We start from the raw sequence: 22,361 nt of genomic DNA on the forward strand, positions 1-22,361 counted from the left end.
TATGAGTTATTATGAAAACCAGAGATAAAAATTTGGTAACTCTTCACAAAATATTCTTTCCATGGCTATAAACCTAGATCTTTATTCAGAAAGTTGAAGCTAAAATGCTATTTTGCACAAATAATAAAATTTGCATGTTTGCAACTAGAAATATAGAGTAGAAAAACACAATTCTCATTTGGATAATAATTTTTCCCTTTATTGACTAAACTGACAATATGTCTTAGACAAGAGTACTTTTGGTAATAAAAATAGTAATGACGTAGGTATCATTTTGTAGCATACTGAAATACAAAGAAGGATAGATATATTTTAATGTATTGCACTAAAATAATATTTATTCAAAGTAAAACTGAGTTAGAGAGATATGAAACTGGTTCCTTTACAGTCTCCCTATTTTTGGAATTGCTACATTCAAATCATCATCCAATGGCAATGCAAAAATTGTATATTTCATCCATCTCTTTAACCACAGTACTCCATTGTGTATGTAAAATAACATGTGTGATTTTTCCCAGTTGTAAATGTATGTCAGGTAATTCCATAAGTAATTATGGGATCTTAAATCAAGTATACATATACAGGAAAGCAATGGTTATTACCTAAAGTAGTTGAAATTATGACACCTGGTATACCCAAAGCTTTGTTTTCCTTCTTGACAGCATTGCTTGATAGCATGTGGCATAGGAATTGTGATTCTCTGTTCTTGCTCTGAATTAGTAAGTACCAAGAGGTGACCTTTTGGTAACAAGCAGTGATTCTTAAACTTTTTATTTTTATTTTATTATTATTATTATTTGGCACAGAGGATGAGTAGTTGGGATTTACATCTCCTTTTGAGATCATTATGAAAACTATCTCAGAAAAACACACATAAATGAGCAATATATATTTTGTATCCATGAAAGAGTTTATGTACTCCTTAAAAATGATCTGTAATATATAATCACCCAAAATCATATAAATTGAAATCTTTTCTTAGTGTCCAAAGATCAATCTTCATTCTAATACAATAGTTGCATATATGATGAAATGGGAATCCTCTCAACACACCACAGAGCATATGATACAGACCTCCCAAGGCCTAATACATAGGCTAAAGACAGATTTTTCCAGGACAGAACTTAACAAATCTCCCCCCCCCCAAACTTAGTAACTTAGAAGTTTAAGGGAATATCAAGATTTCTGTAAGCAGAAGTGAAGGTGGAGAATTAAAGTTAAGGCTGTAGTCCATGGAGAATCAAAGACCTTCTTTTTTAGAATGGCAAATGACAGGTAGCTTTTAAGCATTCACTTTGAGGTATTAAGTAATATGCTATGACCTTTACAATTGAAGTGTAAAACCAATTTCTAAAAGCAAAAGTTTAAGTTACATTTATGAATGATATGAAATACTGTGCCACAAACTTTAAAACTAAGGAATAAAATTGAATTTTTAAAAGTAGACATGTAAGTCACATTTTAAAACAAATATACAATAACTAAACCAAATTTTTTCTACAAAAATAATATAAACATTTGGAAATGGACTTTGGAACTAACTTTCACCAAGTATCAAACAATATATATTTAAATAATCCTTTTATCATTCTTTATTAGCAATTTATCAAGATAAATAAGAAAAATAAATGTGTAAATATTAAAAAATAAAATTGAGTTTGGATTGATTTAAATAAATATATAACATAATTCTACTTAGAAATTCTCAATGTCTACCTAAAGTTCAGCAGAATAATAATAACTGTGATTTCATACTGTGTAAATATCTATTATCAAACTATTTATATTTAAGCACTACTGATAATAAAAGCTTTCCAAGAATATTCTATTCCTCAGTGCCTCTCTGATTTTGAATATATTGTCTTCTGTGCCTGGAACATGCTCTTTTGACATATCTTAAAGAGAAAAGTCCTATTATTCTATTGTATTTTAAAACAAAGACATTGTGAAGTTTTTCTGGTGCCCTTTGACTAACTTAGGGATTCCTTAATCCATATATCTTGGTACCTTTCATCTATTCCCAGTACAATAATCTTATTAAAATTAAAATATTTATATTAATTTTTTATTATTAGATGGGTACATATTTGGATGTACTTAGTTTCATTTTTGAATTCTCAGATCCTGTTATGGTTTAGGTAGGTGATATCTCCCCAAAGTGCATGTTTAAGACAATACAAGAAAATTTAGAGGTGAAATGACTGAGTTATGACAGCCTTAACTTAATTGGTGCATTAACCCACTTGGGTGGATTACCTGGGTAGTAACTAGGTAAGTGGGAGTGGCTGGAGGAGGTGAGTAACCATTTGTGTGCCATTGGGGTTCATATTTTGTCCCTGGTGAGTGCACCAACCTTTACTAACCCTATGTACACCAAAAGAATGTGCTGCTAGAGTAGCCTATGTCCATCACTATCCCTGATCCAGTTTGGAGAGAAACCAGGAATATATGCCAATGTATTAACACAGTAAAAGAACCAGCCCATGCTAAGCCATATGCCAGCCTGGCTTCTGTTGCACAGTGCCATCTTCAAACCATATCCATCCTCAATCTCATAAAGTGGCTTTGATTACCATTCCAGCCTGGGAAGATGCTTATTGTACCCACCCACTTCCCAGGACGCTAGGAAGCTGTTTACTGGCTCTCCTAATCAACCAAAGGACTGAAAAAGCAACATGGATTTTTGAAATAACCATATCAGACAAAAAATAATGAAGAAAGCTTTATGAAATACAATTAAACATATTTTAAGTATTAGTTTTCCAGAAAGAGAAAAGAAAGGAAGGCATAGAAAAACCCATTTAATGAAATAGTCAGTGAAAATATTCCAAATCTTAGGGAAAATACAAACATCCATGAAGCTCAAAGAACCCCAACTGAATTCAGACAAAAAAGGTTCTCTTTGACATATTATAGTCAAACTGGTAAAAGTACAACAAAAAAGATATTCTAAAAACAGCAAACAACAAACATCAAGTCAAATATAAGAGAATCACAATTGGACAAAGAAATTTCTCAGCAGAAACATTACAGGTCAGGATGATGTATTCAAGTTTAAAAAAAAAAACTTCCAACCAACAATACTATAACCAGAAAGTCCATAATTCAGAAATAAAAAAGAAATAATCTTTACAAGATAATAAAATACTACCACCAGACCATCCATAAAAGAAATGCTTAAAGAATCTCCACATAGAGAAGCAAAAGGAAAATAACGACCCCATGGAAACATTTGAAAATATAAAATTCAACAGTATAGCTGATACACTGAGAAAGACAAGGGAATCAAACCTTATCAATATAGAACATCATCAAACCACAAAGAGAACAAAGGCTATACAAAACAACAAGAAAAAAATAATAATGAAATGACAGGAGTTCTTACCTATCAATACTAGCTTTGAATGTAAATGGAATAAAATCCCCAATGTCAGGTTTTAAACTGACTAAAAGGATAAAAACATGAGAACAAATGATATGTTATTTCCAAAAAACACATTTAAACAGTAAAGACTCACAGAATGAAAGTGAAGAGATGGAAACAAATATTTCACACAAATAGAAACCAAAATCAAGAAGGAATAACTATACCTATATCAGATAAATTAAACTGTAAGTTTTAAAAGGTACAAATAAGGGGTTAGTGATATAGCTCAAGAGTAGAGCACTTTTTTAGCATGCTTCGGTTCCTGGGTTCAACCCTCAGCATCATAAGAAAAAACACTGTAAGCAGAGACAGATGAAATCACTTTTAATAATAAAGAGATCAAGACAAAAGAAAACATAATAATTGTAAATATATATGAACACAACCATTGAATACTCAATCATGTAAAAATAAACATTAGTGATAAAACCCAACACAATGATAGTTGAGGATTTCAACACCTCACTTTCATCAATGGAAAGATTATATAATCAGAAAAATCAACAAAAAATCACATTTAAATGATAGGGTAGACCAAATAAAACTAAGAGAAATTTAAAGGACATTTTATCCACCAGGTACAGAATACAGATTCTTTTCATAAGCACATGGATCTACCTTGCTCTTGAATAGTCAGAATTAATATTATCCAAATGACCATACTGCCAAAAGCACTATACAGATTTAATGCAATTCCAATCAAAATTCCAATGACATTCCTCATAGAAATAGAAAAAGCAATCATGAAATTCATCTGGAAAAATGAAAGACCCAGAATAGCTAAAGCAGTCCTTAGCAGGAAGAATGAAGCAGGTGGCATCACCATAGCAGACCTTAAACTATATTACAGAGCAATAGTAAGAAAAACAGCATGGTATTGGCACCAAAACAGACTGGTAGACCAATGGTACATAATAGAGGACACAGAGAATAACCCACAAAATTACAATTATCTTATATTAGACAAAGGTGCCAAAAACATGCATTGGAGAAAAGATAGCCTCTTCAACAAATAGTGCTGGTAAAACTGGAAATCCATATACAACAAAATGAAATTAAACCCTTATCTCTCACCATGCACAAAACTCAACTCAAAGTGGACCAAGGGCCTAGGAATACAACCAGAGACTCTGCATCTAATAGAAGAAAAAGTAAGCTCTAATCTACATCATGTGGGATTAGGCCCCAACTTCCTTAATAAGACTCCAAAGTACAAGATTGTGTCTACCTACAACTAAAAGTACATTTATATTTAAAGAAATATTAGAATTCTCCTTTTTCACAGAAAATGTACAATGGTAAAAGAAGCATGTTCTCCAAAAAGTGCAATTTAAACTTACTGAAGTCATAAGGGTATAAAAAATACATAAGATCAAATCATAATAAAAAGACTAGTAATTTATCAGCCTATAAGTTCAGAAGCAACTTTAAAAAAGGAAAAGTATGAAAGACAAATGTTTATTCAAAAAATTTTCAATTATCATATTAAGAAGACAAAAAAATAATTACAGACTCAGTTCTGAACATAAAAGTTACTTTGTAATGCAGATTGTATGTATTAGGGTGAAATTTCAGGCAATATTTGAATAAACATTGTTAAATCTATAAATGCTTTCTAATAACATTGAAAATGATTTTACATATTAAAGACTATGATGAAGGATATCTATAAATATCATATTAGATTTGTAAACACTAATGAGAGTATCAATTATGAAGTACACATCACAAAATGAAAAATTATAAATTTAGATTTTCTGGCATTTATTATTTGTGAATAGTATTAAAAGAGTTATTAAAAGGAAAGAAAAGTATTCAGCTAAAGATCTGATATGTCATAAACTTTGTCCAGTCCCAACCAGTTCTCCATTTGCAGGATTTGCCTTTCTTTATCCAGTCTACTCCCTAAACCTTATAAATATCCTCCATTGACTTTTGCCTTCTGGAATACTTGAAAGATTCTAGCAGATTCTCACTTTCTGAATTAAGTCTATTCAATCAGTTTGTTTAATCATCAAGTATTAGAGACCATTATTTGGAGGAATCAATAGCCAACAATTAAAACATCAACTTTTTGATTATTCACATATTTTTATTTTGTTTCCTGATATTATGTTATAAACCTACCTGTGACAGACACTGAAAAATGACTTAGATTATGAAATTGAAAATATATATTCAATAAAATAGGCTTGTAATTAACTCCAAAAGGAACATCTATTTTGCACTCAGAATTGACTTTTAAATTAATTATTTAAAAACACTGTTAAATATTTAATTCTCAATAGTTAGTATGGCAAGAATGAAGGAGTTATTTCATCCTAACTCTCATAAAAACAATAAAGACCTATTGCAAAAACATATTCTAAAATTCTACAAGTTTAAACAGACCTCCTTCTTATAATTAAAAGGCTCATTACTTAAGAGATCCTTATTTATTACAGTCTAAAGTGCAGTATTCACATTTATTAAAATATAATAAAATATCAATACTCAACTTTATTCAATCCCCTAGGCTTTCTTCTAAGACTTTTAATAGCATCTGATTTTAATAAATATTAGGGGGTTATAATACAAGACTGTAACCAATTTTAAAACTTGGAGAAATATAAATAAATTATATCTAAATGCTGTAGAGGACATTCGTTGATACATATTATTGAACTCAAATAATTCTCTAATAATTCTTTTTAAAATGTCAAATATATCTTGATAAATCTTCCTTGAGTAAAACAATTTGATTAGCCACTAATATGAAAAAACTATGAGAATAACATAATGTATACATTTTCAGAACTATCTAGAAATCATTCTATTCTTGTGTCACTGCTAGTAGTACGATATCATTGACAAACCTCATATGATGCTGGGCCAGGAGTAATCTCCTTGGTATCTTCAAACCTCTTTGGTGCTTTAACAAATAAGGGTATGGGGCAAGATTTCCTTAAAACAGGATTGTATGCTGCAGGCCCTGGAGAAAAGGAAACATAAAAATCATAATAAAGTATGTATTATAAAATTATTGATTTGAGTCATATGTATGTTATTCTTAGGTTGGTACTCTTAACACATAAAGTTAGGAACAAACAATGTTGAGCCCATTCTTTCTGAATACTTAAAATCATTCAGTTCAGGGTTTTGAAACATAAAGCATAAAATGGTGACATCTAATTAAATAAATGGTGAAATCTAATTAAATCTAATTAAATGTAACTAAATGTAATACAGCAGCAATTTCCAAGAAGTAGAAAATAATACTTCCACAAGATACATATATATCATTAAAATAACACATAACTCCTTTATTTCCCAAATGTTCATTTACTTTTTCCATGAGGAGGTAGTTTTTTGAGTTTCATTTGGAAATATGAATAGGATTTTTAAGGCAGAAAGGTGATTTAACAACACTCTGAGATTTAAACATAATAGGAACCAAGACACAAAGATGAAAATTCAGTGGAAAACTGGATGTAGTGAACACATTGAGTGGAACAGAGTCTAACCCTAAATAAGATTTTTATACATAAAACAATGGGTTTCAAATTGTATTCTATAATGCCCCAAAATTCTTTGAAAGTGACCAGAGCAGGTTTTGCAGGTGAAGCCCAAGTAAAAAGGTTTGAACTACTTTTATTCAAAACATCTCTAAAGTTAATGTTTTCTTGTGTACAACTCATGTAAGATTTAACAAAAGATTTCTAGTAAAAAAACAAAACAAAACACACACACACACACACACGTGCATACACACACATACACACACACACAAATAACTTTTGAGAATCACTTCCCTTGACAGTGGGCAGTTCTTAAAAGTTTTAGATGAAAAGAAATTCATGAAGAAAGTATTAGTTTAAGAAGTAAAATCAAGCAGTACTTCATAGGATATGACTTCAAGATGACTAGTTTCAAGAACACTAATAATATATTTACAAATGGAAGAAAAACTCAAATTGTCTAAGAGAACAGACATTTAGTATGAATAATGATTCAAAAAGGATAAAAATGATCAGTGGCTATTAAAAGAGTAATACTGTGACAACAATAATACATAAAGAATACAGTACTGTAGGAATATTATGAGTTGGGTTTCAATTATTTTGGAAAAAATAATAATAACATGATACCCCAAATAGTAATGTTCAGAAGACTATTGGAGATTGTTTGAAAAGCTTTGCAGAAAAGATAGTCTGGAAGAAAAGAATGCAGCTAGTTGCTTAGTCAACGTTTAAAGTTTCAGTAAATGAAAGAGTAATGAAAGGAAAAAAAAAACAAATAAATAAAGACTGAAACTTTCAGGGCTATATATAAGAAAGGAAGAGAGAAGGGGCTGGGTTTGTGGCTCAGTGGTAAAGCACTTGCCTAGCACATGTGAGACACTAGGTTTGAAAATCAGCACCACATAAAAAAATAAACAAATAAAATAAAGGCATTGTGTCCATCTACAAATAAAAAATATTTAAAAAAGAAAGAGTGAGAGGAGTCAAAGAGGAAGATAAAGCAGTGAATAGAATCTGGCTAGTACAACCTCACTGAAACAAGATAGGGAGAATTTAGGTTTTTTCCATTCATAGTTTAACCAACATTCATTGAGTGGCTATCATATTCCAAACCTGGTATTTTGAGAAAGAGTGAGAGGTCTACCAAACCAAATGTTTCAAGAGAAAAGACTTCATAGGAAGACTTTTCTTCACTACAGAGCATATGGAATACAAAATTTCACCACATAATTGTTGGTGCCACATAATTGCCACACCCTATTTTCAGTCCAAAAATTGGCTTATAACCTTTCACTGCATATTTGTCTCATGGTATAATTCTGAACCTCATGCTGTTAAAAGATAAACAGAACAGTGATGTTTTTACCAGTAGCATATGGAAGCACATTTGTCTTTTTACTCACTAGGTGCCTAGAATTCTCAGTGCATGTGCACTGTCAGCATATTTCAAAAAGCCAACTTGAATGGTTTGTTTGAAGCACTGGAGTACCACCAGTAAACATGTCTTTTATAAGTGGCACTGAGGATGCTACATCAGGTGATGAAACTAATGATAGTGGAACAGGATCTTCGGACACAGAAGATTAAATTTTGTAAGTTCATACTTTGTAAAACTATAGTATAGTAAATTTTCATAAGTGTAATATTTTGGCCAAAATTCACAAATCAATAACAACTAATGTGTTAACTTTTATTTCATATGGGAAAAATCCTTGCTAAACTGTCACAAATAAATGATGTACACCAATTTGGACTACCTCATTTTAATGTACATTTAAAAGTATTCCATGCATCTAATCTTGTGCCAAAGACTGTTTCATAATAAATTATATTAAAGTAATACCAGCACAGTTTTTAAAAAAAATAAACTTCACATAATGGTGGCATCCTACTTTTTTTTGCAAAAAAAGTTGGCATAATATCTGCAATGATAACATGGTGAAATACATAGGGTATATAACTACAGAATAGTATTGATGAATATAATTAAGGGAAATTCAAGAGACACTATGTGAAGAGAAAATAAAATCTTTGAGCACAGAATATTGATAATGAACACAGTGAAACAACAGAGTAGATATAATGATATTAATGGAATACAAATGAATGCCTCTCTATCTCTCTAAACAGCATGCAATTCAAAGATACCTACTCTAAGAACACATTCCTGTTGCTACATAAAGTCAAAAATGTTTTAAAATTAGATGGTTCATATGGATCATCCTAAGGGTTTTGTTTTATTAATATAGAACATTTCAAAATTTTAAATAGAAGATAACATTGACACTGCAGTCTAATCTTTCTAATATAAATTAAATTAATGGTTTAGATATACAAAGGTATAAAATTTTTGTAAAAAGTTAATGTGTTTTGATATATCTGTAAAGATATTTTTGTGTATTTATACAAAATATCATTACAGCTAGATTATCATCCACAAATTAATTATGTATGGAAAAATGTATCCATTACTGAGTACCTAGAAAAGACACAAATTGTCATCAGGAATTCAATGTATAATTCCACAGTCAGTTAATTCAAACTTTCAACAATAACCGAAATAATTTATAAAGATTAGTGCAACAGGTAAGTCTGTTATGCAAACACTATTGTAAAAGTAAGCTTCATTTTCAATTGTGAAGAAATATAGTCTACCTTCTGCTCTTCCCAGCATGCTACAGCAACTGATAAATATGAACATTCATGGCTATAACTTATTAAAACCAAAGAAATTATTCAAATGTTGTCATAGTAGAATTTTTTTGTATTTGAATTCCTTTGAGGAGTATTAAGTGAAGCAAAACTTCCTTTAATATTCATCTTGGTACATTTTAGCACTTAGCCTGCTTTAAGCTACAGAGTATTAAAAAGGGTTTATTTCACTTAATCTTAAAATATATTTTCAATTACATATTCTACTGCTTATGTGATACAGGTCAAAGACTTACATTGCTTCACCAGCTCTGATTCACAGCTGGATTATGCAGAATCTATCTTCTATTTATATATAAAAATACCACATTTTAATCACAGGTCATGGAAGAAGAAAACTTCTCATTCTAAACCAAGCACCTATGAAAAGTTGGCCTGAATCATGACTAGTATATAATAGGAAACTCAAGAGCAGGTGATTCTTATAATTACATCTTTTCCAGCCCTATGCCAACTCAGTCTTTATGAAATGTCAACCAATGCTACAGGGCAAAAATGAAAGGTAACAGGAACAATGAGTAATTTAAAATAAAAATCTATGCTCCTGGCCCTTCAATATGTCCACTTTGGTACACTATAGTGGACTCTAAAATAACTTCTATAAAACTTCAAAATCTCAAATTTTAAAAAAATCACTGTCTTCATGAGCTAAGATTTTTAAATCATGCATTCATTATACTTATGAATACTGAGCTCACTTTTCATGTAATGGTGACAGAAATTGACTGAAAGTGAATATTCCATACGTGTCTCTTTATGAATTAAAAAGAATTTAGAAAATTGTTGAAATGGAATGGCTTTGAAATGCTATGTAGATAGATTAAATTCTTATAGGACACATTTTCTCTCACTAATTTTATTTTTCAACTTTACAAATAAAGTAACAGCAAAGACAAAAGGTTAATATACAAAGAAGTGTTACAAAAGTCAGATACTTTAGATTTAAAGGTCTTCTACTGCTTCTAAGACTAGGTTTTATTAAATGGAACTTCAGATTATGACCACTGATTTACAGAGTCTATGAAATTGAGATTGTAGGTAATAAGAAAAAAATAAATTCCAATATTGCATAATTTTTAAATAAATTTTTAATATATTTACCATCCCATTAACTTATCTGTCAAAAACCAAAATGATATTATATATATTTAAATAATAAAAAACTTTAACTCCTTCTTTAACTATTTAAGAATGATATCTTAAAGTTACTACAGAATATCCAGGAATTGTTACCAATACCATCCTTAAGAAATGGAAAATTATAATACATTCTAAACTAAGCAGACTGAGAAATGCAACTGTTGAAGTCTATCTAAATCATGCACTTTTTAAGATGTGTGTTTCTAGCATTGATTCAGCAATAAGGCTGTTACTACATACTTGATCTGAATTTCTGCAGAACGTTAAATAATTATTAAAGTTACTTGCTTCTCAATGGTTTCTGGGAAACTTAGATCTAGTCATATATTTTATAGAGCATCATACAGTGTTAACAATTCAAATAAGTTCTAAAGTTACACAATTATCTGTGTAATATTTTAGTCCAACTACTGTAACTGACTGACTGTGTTCTAATTCTACAGTTACTTGGGATGGCCACAATGCTTCAATTTATGGATCTATGTTCCAATGTGTAAGGTGAAGCAACCTAATTTCTAGATAGATGATGTATAAAAATAAAATCAAAGCGCTAAAACAAAACAAAAATCATATATAGAAAATCACATACATTTGACTTGACATAATTATCTCTTCAGACAGCAATGTCTGTTTATCTGTGTACTTTTAAGTACATAATCACTTCAGTTTTATATTCTATTGTTCACATTTTATAATTTTGAACCTGTATGCCAAGAAAATAATTTAAACAAAAAAGTCAAATAAGTCCCAATACACATTCAAAGTTCTTTTAGATCACCATCATTATTTTAGCACTCATTTCAGACTCAATTAATAAAGCATTCCTTTACAGGCACTTATCTCTGGAAATATTATATGTAAAAATCAGGGTAATGATATATGTCTTTGTAATACAGTCATATCACAGATTAAGCTACCTAATAGAAATACTTAATTTATTTTTTTAAATAATCGAAACGTTTGATTAATATTAAATCAAACTAAATTGTTTAAGAAAGTTACAGTAAATGAGCTAAAGTTTAAAGCAAATATTAAATGACTATTTTTTACCATTTAAATTATGACTACTTGACATTTCTCAACTTGCTAAAAAACTGTAATCTCCTAAGTATGTTTGGATTTGAATATGCTGCTACCATCTTTATTTGAATAGCCTTGACAGAATAAAGCTAGACTTACAGAGTTTACAGTTAATCTGAAAGAAGAGCCTATATGATTTATTTAGTGATAAGCCAAGGTTAAGATATCATCTCTAACTTAAATTAACAGATTCTGCATCCTAAAACAAATACATTTTATAAATGAAAGAAATGATTTTTTATACTTTGGTGTGGTTTTCATAATTTGATGTCATCGTTCACTAGATGTTTACATTTATCAGAGATTAAAGAATAGGTTAACCACTGAATATCTTAGCAAGCTTTGTGTTTCTTTTTTAAAATTTTTTTAATTTCTTAATTTTTTAATTAGTTATACATGAAAATAGAATGCATTTATGCACTTTTATATATCACAAATAGATAGGGTATAATTTCTCACTTTTCTGATTGTACATGTTGTAGAATCACACCGGTCATGCAGTAATATATGTACATAAGGTAATAATGTCTGTTTCATTCTTCTATTCTTCATGTCCCCATATACCCTCCCTTCCCTTCATTCTCTAGTTAATCTAAGGTAACTCTATTTAATAAACCTAAATCTATTTACACATATAAATCTAAGATATTTTTTCTTTCATTCTAACTGTGCTTTCTGTTTACTCTGATTCTATGGACATATAATCTAAATATTTTCTAATATTGTTACCATGAATATTTGGAATAATATACAACAGACTAAGAATTCAGAAGGATTCCTCTCTTTCAAGGCTTCTCATAGTCTACCACTGGTTAAGTTTAACCAACACTAATAAGATTGGATTTTTTATATTAATGACTATTTCCAAATAGTTAAGGACATCTGGCTTCATAGAGCTCCTTCATTACCCTTAAATAACTTTGAACATGTTAGTCTCTGACCTCTGTCTGTGTTACATGGTTTGAAATGTAAGGGGAAAAAAGAAGATTATATGTACCACCACATATTTCAAACTAAACTTCCAAGTATGACTTATGAGCCAAAGGCATCAGAATCATCCCAATAAGTATTAAGATGTAGATTCTTTAGGTTCATGCCAAAATTAATAAATAATATTCTCTGAAAATTGGACCAAAAAATACAAGTTCAATAAAACTCATTGCTTTAGACTTCTAAACTACAAAAATTTAGTATGTTGCTATTCTCAAGTATATTTAAATATTAAATTCTTTTTTCTTTTCTAATAATTTCAAGAACTAGTAATCCTAAAATTCTTGATGAGACTGTAATTTAATCTGGAATGTTATCAGAAACTCTCATGTCTCTGTGCCTACCTATCACAACAACAAATGCTGAAATGAGATGAATCTATGAAGAGTCAATTTAAGAATAACCTTGAATTTATTCATGTAAGAAAGAAGAATTATCTTCAGATAAAGATAATTTTAAAAATGTTAGCCTTCCTTTTTCACTGTAAATTATTTTTAGTAATAGGTGATATAGCACATGAATGTTTTCAAATATGTGTAGAACAATGGCTACTTGAGAAGAAAGACTAATTAATGGGAGATTGGTATTATGAAGATAAGAAAGAGACTTACTTTTTAGTGTATATCCTTTAATATAGTATACATTTTGTCCTATTTTAATCTTTGACCAATTTTATAAAACTTATTTCATGATTATGGATGATGTAATTTTTTCAAGAACATACATATTTTCATCTCTATTATACCTAAGCCTATTATTTTCCAGAATAAATCTTAAACTTAAATTTAAGTTCAAGCTTTCTTTTTCACTATACATGTGATGTGACCTTGATAAATTCTCTAAACCTAGTTAAGCTTTAGTTTCCTCCTTTGAGAAGAAGAATAAAATAGCCCAAAGAAGTTAAGCAAGTTTGCTAAGTTATACAATAAGGAAAAAAAATCATTCAAGTGTTTTTAATCCTTGAAACATCCCTAAAATGAGGATGGTGGAAATGATTATTTAAATTTTACAGGAAACTAAGTATTTAAGTAGCAGAGTTTTGACTGTGATTTTTAACAGCACTTTTCACTAATTCACAGTGCCATTTAATCTTTACCACCTCCAAAAACATCAAATATACCAAACAAACATCAGATTAATTAAATGAGAAGATTAGGATTCCATCTGAACATGACAATATCCTAACAGGTAAATTGAGTATAGGAGTTGGAATAGAATGAAATCTAGTTGATAAGTTCAGGGATTTTGTCCCAAGGTTATTAATTCATTCGCATAACCAAAAGTAGAATTAATTTTTCTTTTAAATCTATGTTCTAAGTGATAATAAATATAAACACATATAAGGGAAACATATGTTACAATCATAAAAATCAAGGTGTCTTCAAATCTCCATACTGCTGTACTGTTAGGTGTCAAGGTTTCCGCACACTGCTTCTTCCTAAGCTTGTTCTAAAAAACTATTTTTTTAAAAAAATCTAAGCTTAAATGTTATTTTCTTAGAATATAGTAGTCTAGAATACAATAGTACTACATCCCATCTTCTGGTGGAGGCTGCCTCTCTGTGGCAGAATGCAATGTGTCATGTTCTCTAAGGTATAATTTTCTCTCTCTTTTTTTTTTTTTACTAGAAAAGATCTGCATGAAACTAAATATATATAGATTTAAATATAGTATTTTTACTGCTTCTTTCAGGATCTGTTTTTTGCTTCATGTTTAAAGAGATCTTGGGACCCCAAGGAACATCCTCACTGACTTAGGTAAAAATATATTCTTTCTGTAAGTAACGGAAATAAAGCAAAATAGAATTGCTCAAATAAAATGGTCATGTGCACTGTCTGCTTTGAAAACTGAAGCCATTATTCACTTTACACTGAGTGACCTCTGCTGGTAAGAAAGACACAATTAATAGACTGCACACCTACCAAGAAGCAGTTGTGACCTTAATTTCTGAATTACTCATTTATATGTGTGTCATAAGATGATGCCTGCTATTCATTTACTGTAGAATAATACAGGAATACACATTTCAGGGACTAAAAGTCAAGAAGCAAATATCAAATTAATGTCTTTAAAAAATAAGTTAATATTGTTCTCCACTAATAACCAATTTTAGTTGAAATGAAAGTGGGCACCAGAGGTCCTATTATAATAATTACCTAGGAAGAAAATATAATCTGTAATAAAACATTTTATTTTTCTAAATATTTTTAACCATGTAACAAGTGGAAGATTAGCATTGGTATACTTTTAACTAAAAGGAACAAATCTCTCCATCATAACCATGTGACTTGTTATGTCTCATAAATAAAGGATTTATTTAATTAAGCAATATAGTCACAAATATGACATTTACTTTCTCCAAAATGGAATATGCTTTCTTATCAGAAACAATAAGAACTAATTAGGATAAGATACCCAGAGGGTGATAGTAAACCTTTTAATAACCAACATCAAGATGTATTTTTTTTAAGCATAGGTATACCAAAAAGCATGAGATAACTGCAGATTCCTTCTCTTTATGATTTTACTAGAAATAAAGACTTTTGACTTGAAATACACCAATAAAAATATTAAAGTTGTCTACAAACATATTATAAACCCTGATTGCTAATTATTGCAAACTCTCCTTCCCCTCTTTTTTTTTTTTAAACAATGTGGTGGGGGGGTCATATTTGTTCTTTGCTTCAGCAAATGCTGAAATCTATTTATATGCAAATAAGCTATCCATGAGATATGAGAAGAGACTTGTGCATAAAGGGAGAAATAAATTATCACTAGAAGCCATTAATGAAATCTATTTCAAAACATAACATTTTACAAGAGCCCTCACTCATGTAATATTTGTTTAAGCCTCCAGGGGAAATAGTGAGTTCTACACTTAGATGAAACCTGATACTAAATTATTTCCCATGCCAATTTGTTTTATAAAATGCATTTATCCTTTCCTTAGAAATGATAAATGTAATTCCAGTGAGTCTTTTTAGAGAACTTCACCATTTAAATACAAGTCCTCTGTGTTTTTCCCCTAATTGCCAGACTTTGAGGAGGAGGTATTTTTGTTCTGTTACAATTGTTATTTCTTGGGATCTAAAATATCAACCGTTTTTATACTTTAATAATAATGTACAAATAGGTGAGTTTTAAGAAAAAGCATGAGCCTTTCTGATATAAGATGGATATCCATGAGAATAAAGTAAGCCATGATCAATAGAACTATAAAGTAATTTCTAATGCCTTATCCATTTTCTTTTTGAGTTTCTTGCTTTGTTCTTTAGTTCATAAATTCTTTGTTTGACCATATTTGAACTTCTTTTTCTGAAGATAATTCTTCTTTCTGACATCTGCTTATCTTTGCAGATGTCCAATGCTTAACTGAAATCCCTCATTCTGATAAAATCAAGATCATTCTTATGTTGTCTTATGGTGTTTACTTTTGAGATTTTTAGTAAGAAGTCTTCCTTCACTTCTTAGATTGCAATGACATTCTCTAATATTTTTTCCCTATTATCTTTATAGTTTTAACTTTTTATTTATGTGTTTCATCCATCTGTATTCCATCTTTGTATATAGTATTTTGTAAAGAATTAATCTTACCTTCTTCAGTAAGTGTGTCAGTGTTCTCCGTATGTCCTACTAAATAATTTTTCTTTACCCACTGATTCATGATGACGTATTTACAATAAATTATCTACATATATGCATGCATCTATGTCTGAGGATATTCTTTCTGTTTCATAATTCATTTGTCTTGCTTTTGTGTCAAAATTGCAATGATTTTATTAATATAGATTTGTTATGTGTTTTAGTAAATGATATAAGAATTCCTTCCCTTCATAACTCTTCTTTTTCTTAGCTTTTCACATAACTTTATCCTTAAATACATTGGAGTGTGTTTATCAATTTCTTCAAAAAGTCCAGGGGAATTTTATGTGCAATTATATTTATACATTAAGACAGAGAAAATTGAAATCTTTATTAAATTATATCCTATTCAAAAGTGTAGGATAGTCTTCAATTAAACAGATCATTATTTATGTCCATTAATAGAATCTAGTTAATTTCTAGAAACTATTCCAGCAAATTGTAAAGAGTATTCTAATTACTTTTAGTGGTTTCTGGGATTTAAAAAAAAAATTGTTAAAACTGAGTGTAGTGGTACGCAACTGTGATCCCAGCGGTTTGGGGACTGAGGCAGAAGGATAGGGAGTTCAAAACAATGTTGTGAGGCCCTAAGCAACACAGTGAGGCCTGCATTCAGTTCCCATTACCAAAAAAAAGAAAAAAAAAACAAACAAACAAACAAAAAAAAACTATAAAATGCTATAATCTTCAATTTAAGGAAGTTTTAACTCTTTTCTTCCCATCTTTAATTTTCTTTTGCATTCTTAAGGTACACTATCCTTAGATATTGATATGAACAACTTACTTAGCTGAGAAGGTATGGTAATTGTGGGTATCTTCCTTTAAGAAAAATTGTGTAGGTCTTAGGCTTATAGCCTTTGTCAAGTTTAGAAACTTGTGTTCACAGTTTTCTTGAGCTGTTTTTTTTTGGGGGGGGGGGGCTTTTATCACAAATAAATGAATGTAATTTAAAGATTGTCTCTGTAGTTATTTATTAAAGTCCTTCCTTAAAACGGACAGTACAGAAAAACAAAAACATGGTAGAATGTGCTGCTAGCCAAAGTGTTCTTGATTCTAACCTGTTGGTTCATCTTTTCCCTTAGGAGATTAAGCAGTTTGGGATGCAACATTCTTCTACCTATCATTCCTCACTATGCTTCATGCTGGCTCTTCAGAAGAAAGAGAATAGGGAAGTGAGGATAAGGTATTATGGCAGAAAGACAATCAGGTACGTATTTCTCCTAAAGCAAAGTCCACAAATCAATATATCCTTGCCTCTGTTAACCAACATAGATTTGCAAGTCAAAACTGTTTTTCAACAAGATGACAAAAATTTCGTGTTTTGCATGATGAAAAAGTTTTTATTGGGAGATGATGATAATGATAGCTCATGATATGAATGTATTTAATGCCACTGAATTGCATGGTTTAAAATGGCTAAGATGGTAAACTTTATATTATGTGTATTTTACCACAATTTTTTAGAAGATAATTTTAAGTTATAGATAACTGAATAAGAACATAATGGTGCATATATGATACTAATAAAAATGCAGAAAAATTTTGGGCAGGGGCTGTGGCTCAGCAGTAGCGAACTTGCCTGGCTTGTATGAGGCACTGGGTTCAATTCTCAGCACCACTTATAAATAAATAAAATAAAGGTCTATCAACAACTAAAAAGAATTAATACATAAAAATCTAAACAACTGGTTACATTAGTTACAGAAAAGAAAATACAAATGATATTCTATGCCAATAATATTCTACTTTGAGAAAATAAAATGTCATGACTCTGAAGCCACAGAAAGAAAATTAATACTTGCATTCTACTTGCCTCACCATTGAGTAATTTTAAATGTTTGGTAGTTTGAAGAAATAAGGCAAAAAAACAATCTATTGCTTTTCTCTAAATTCCTCTATACATTTTGGTTTGTTACTGTATGAATGTATCATATACACACACACCACAATATATACATGTAGAAACGGATACAATACAACCAAGTTCCCAGATGCTTCCTCCAACTTATTCCTTTCATTCAATCTGCTATGCTGTTTCTTGTTTGGAAGAAAATTGTAAAAAAAAAAAAAAAAAAACATGCATACTGAAAATGAAATCCTAGTTATATGCTATTTTCATCTTTGTGGTTGGTTTCTAAAACTGAATTTTAAAGAGATAGAAACAGTTTTGAAAATAAGGGATATGCTTTGAACTGAAATATCTGAGTCTTTAAATGTATTCAAAATTCATAAAGGCATCAGAAAGAGTGGGTGAAAATTAGATACATAATTATTCATAGTTTAATATCTATAGTAATATATCATTAAAAGGTAAAATTATATATATTTTAGTCATATACTATGTGTGCATATATATTCCTTGATAATAATAACTTATCACTTCATGATTACAAATTAAATTTATATTTACCTTTTTTTATATTTCTCAATAAAACTATTTAAAAATTAAAATAAACTCTCATTTATATTTAATCATGTATATAATCATGGATACTTAATTTTTCAGCATGAGTTTTGTTGTATTTCAATAAACATGTTTGCGATATAAATAGTCTAAAGACAGGTGAAGATGGCAATGCCAATCATTTATCAGACACAAGTTCAATCAAGTCTTTCTAAGCGCTGAAGCATTATTCCCCCAGGTCTTTGCTACAGAATAAAGATTTTCACAGGATGTTAGTTGCTATCAAACATGGTAAATTGTTCTGTGGTCAATAAATTTAGATTAAACATGGTTAAAAATAAGTTTCTTCACTGTAGTTCATATAAGAATCTCTGATATGGTAATTCATACATAAAGAACAAGTACACTGGTGTGAATTTCCAAGACTTTTGATCATGGACTGCTTTTCTTTCTGCTTTTTGTTGTTTTTTGGTTTTGTCTTTGTTTTTTGTTTATTTTTTAACATTCTTCTCAAAGAACTAGGATTTGTGTAAAAAACTTTAGGAATTATTGATTTCCAGGATAGGTATATAAGTTACTCAATTTCTAGTGTTATTTTCAACATAGCAATTCTAAAATTTAAATTAAAGTCTTAGTTATAATACTGGTAAAAAGCACAAATACAAAGTAAATTAAAGCTAAATACTTCACATCAAACAGCCATTTATATAATTTTTGGTTTGGGATATTATGAAACTATACATTCTTTAATTTGTATCATTAATAATTTTTAGCAACTGTATATTATCTAGTCAAACAATAGCTTCATCAGTTCAGCATGTAATATATTCAGGTGACCATAAAATATGAACCAAAAAAATTTCATCAGTAGTGAATAGTATTATGTATAATTGGTCACAGCTGCAAGGAACTTATTCCTTTATATTCTCTTCAATCTATCTTCTAATAAAAAAAAACAAATCTCAACAGCATAGTATCTGTGATAAGTGCAAAACTCTCATGATACAATACTAAAGGCAAATATGGGTAATCAGAAAAATGAAATACATGAAAAGTATGTGTAGAAGTTCATTTAATTCTAAATAGTGGTTTATAAAGATCTTTTATAACATTAATGACATTTTTTAATGCTGTTGGTATTTTTAAAATTTCTAATGAGGCAAGAAATAAAAGTCTTCTAAATAAGTGAAAATTATTTGCTTTTAGGTTGAAAGAAAATCAGTTCATAAGAAATATTACTCTGAAGTTTTCTTTCTTTGATGTGTCTTTGCCTGGTTTTGGGATCAGGGTAATATTGGCCTCATAGAATGAGTTTGGAAGTGCTGCCTCTTTTTCTATTTCCTGAAATAAATTGTAGAGTATTGGTATTAGTTCTTCTTTAAAGGTTTTGTAGAACTCAGCTGTGTATCCATCTGGTCTGGGATTTTCTGGGTTGGTAAGCTTCTGATGGCATCTACTATTTCATCACTCAAGATTAGTAGTTTTAAATTGTGTTATCTTCCTGATTCAATCTGGGCAAATTGTATGACTTAAGAAATTTGTCGATGCCTTCAGTGTCTTCTATTTTATTGGAGTATAAGTTTCCAAAACAATTTCTAATTATCCTCTGTATTTCTGTAGTGTCTGTTGTGATATTACCTTTTTCATCACATGTGCTGGTAATTTGAGTTTTCTCTCTCCTCTTCATTAGTGAGGCTAAAGGTCTATGAATTTTATTTAATATTTCAAAGAAACAACTAATTTTTTGTCAATTGTTTTAACAGAGAGCCTACACCCTTGGAGCAAATTTTTACCCCTCACACATCAAATAGAGCACTAATCTCTAGGATATATAAAGAACTCAAAATGCTAAGCACCAGAAAAACAAATAACCCAATCAACAAATGGATCAAAGACCTGAATAGACACTTCTCAGAAGAGGATATACGATGAGTCTCCAAATATATGAAAAAATGTTCATAATCTCTAGCAATCTGAGAAGTGCAAATCAAAACTACTCTAAGATTTCATCTCACTCCAGTCAGAATGGCAGCTATTATGAAGACAAACAACAATAAATGTTGGCAAGGATGTGGGGAAAAAGGTACACTTATACATTGCTGGTAGGACTGCAAATTGGTGCAGCCAATATGGAAAGCAGTATGGAGAGTCCCAGGAAATCTGGGAAATATGGGAATGAAACCCAAAAGACTTAAAATCAGAGAGCAACTATGAACAGAGCAGGGAGGAAGAGCAGGAAGAAAAGATTAACATTAAACAGAGACAAGAGATGGGAGGGAAAGGGAGAGAAAAGGGAAATTGCATGGAAATGAAGGGAGACCCTCATTGCTATACAAAATTACATATAAGAGGTTGTGAGGGGAATGGGAAAATAAACAAGGAGAGAAATGAATTACAGTAGATGGGGTAGAGAGAGAAGATGTGAGGGAAGGGGAGGGGGGATAGTAGGGGATAGGAAAGGTAGCAGAATACAACAATTACTAATAGGGCATTATGTAAAATTGTGGATGTGTAACCGACGTGATTCTGCAATCTGCATTTGGGGTAAAATTGGGAGTTCATAACCCACTTCAATCTAATGTACGAAATATGATATGTCAAGAGCTTTGTAATGTTGTGAACAACCAATAAAAAAATAAATAAAAAAATTAAAAAAAAATTTTTTTTAAATCAGCATACTATAGGGACACAGCCACATCAATGTTTATAGCAGCACAATTCACAATAACTAAACCATGGAGCCAACCCAGAGGCCCTTCAGTGGATGAATGGATGAAAACAAAATGTGGCATAGATACACAATGGAATATTACTCAGCAATAAAAGAGAATATTTGCAGGTAAATGGATGGCGCTGGAGAAGATAATGCTAAGTGAAGTTAGCCAATCCCCCAAAAACAAATGCTGAATGTTTTCTCTGATAGAAGGAGGCTGACTCATAGTGGGTAGGGAGGGAGAACATGGGAGGAATAGATAAATTCCAGATAGGGCAGAGCGGTGGGAAGAAAGGGAAGGGACAGGGGGTTAGAAAGGATGGTGGAATGTGATGGATATCATTATCCAAAGTACATGTATGAAAACATAAATTGGGTGTCAACATACTTGATATACAAACAGAAATATGAAAAAATGTGGTATATATGTGTAATAAGAATTGTAATGCAAAAAAGTACATTTATAAAGACATAAATTATCTGCATTTTCAATTGATTTTATTATTTTTTAAATACACCAACAGTGGAATGCATTACAATCCTTATTATATATATAGAATTCAATTTTTCATATCTCTGTATATAAAGTATGTTCATGTCAATTTATGCCATTACACATGTATTTTTTTGCATTACAATTCTTAATACACATATATACCACAATTTTTCATATCTGTTTGTATATAAGGTATGTTGAAACCCAATTCAAGACAAGAATTGGTGTGAACATACTTATACAAAGATATGAAAAAT

The 22,361-nt window shown here is 30.2% G+C and overlaps 1 protein-coding gene across 1 annotated transcript in view; it reads right to left on the bottom strand.

The window, feature by feature from the left end:
- Positions 1 to 22,361, bottom strand: part of Stpg2 (sperm tail PG-rich repeat containing 2) — a 522,341-nt gene that overhangs the window by 199,128 nt on the left and 300,852 nt on the right. Inside the window, exon 12 of the mRNA XM_077803111.1 lies at positions 6,283 to 6,398. Coding sequence (XP_077659237.1) covers positions 6,283 to 6,398 — 116 coding nt within the window. The remainder of the gene's footprint in view (positions 1 to 6,282; positions 6,399 to 22,361) is intronic.

Source organism: Urocitellus parryii, chromosome 10, assembly GCF_045843805.1.
Source record: "Urocitellus parryii isolate mUroPar1 chromosome 10, mUroPar1.hap1, whole genome shotgun sequence".
Classification (NCBI taxonomy): domain Eukaryota; kingdom Metazoa; phylum Chordata; class Mammalia; order Rodentia; family Sciuridae; genus Urocitellus; species Urocitellus parryii.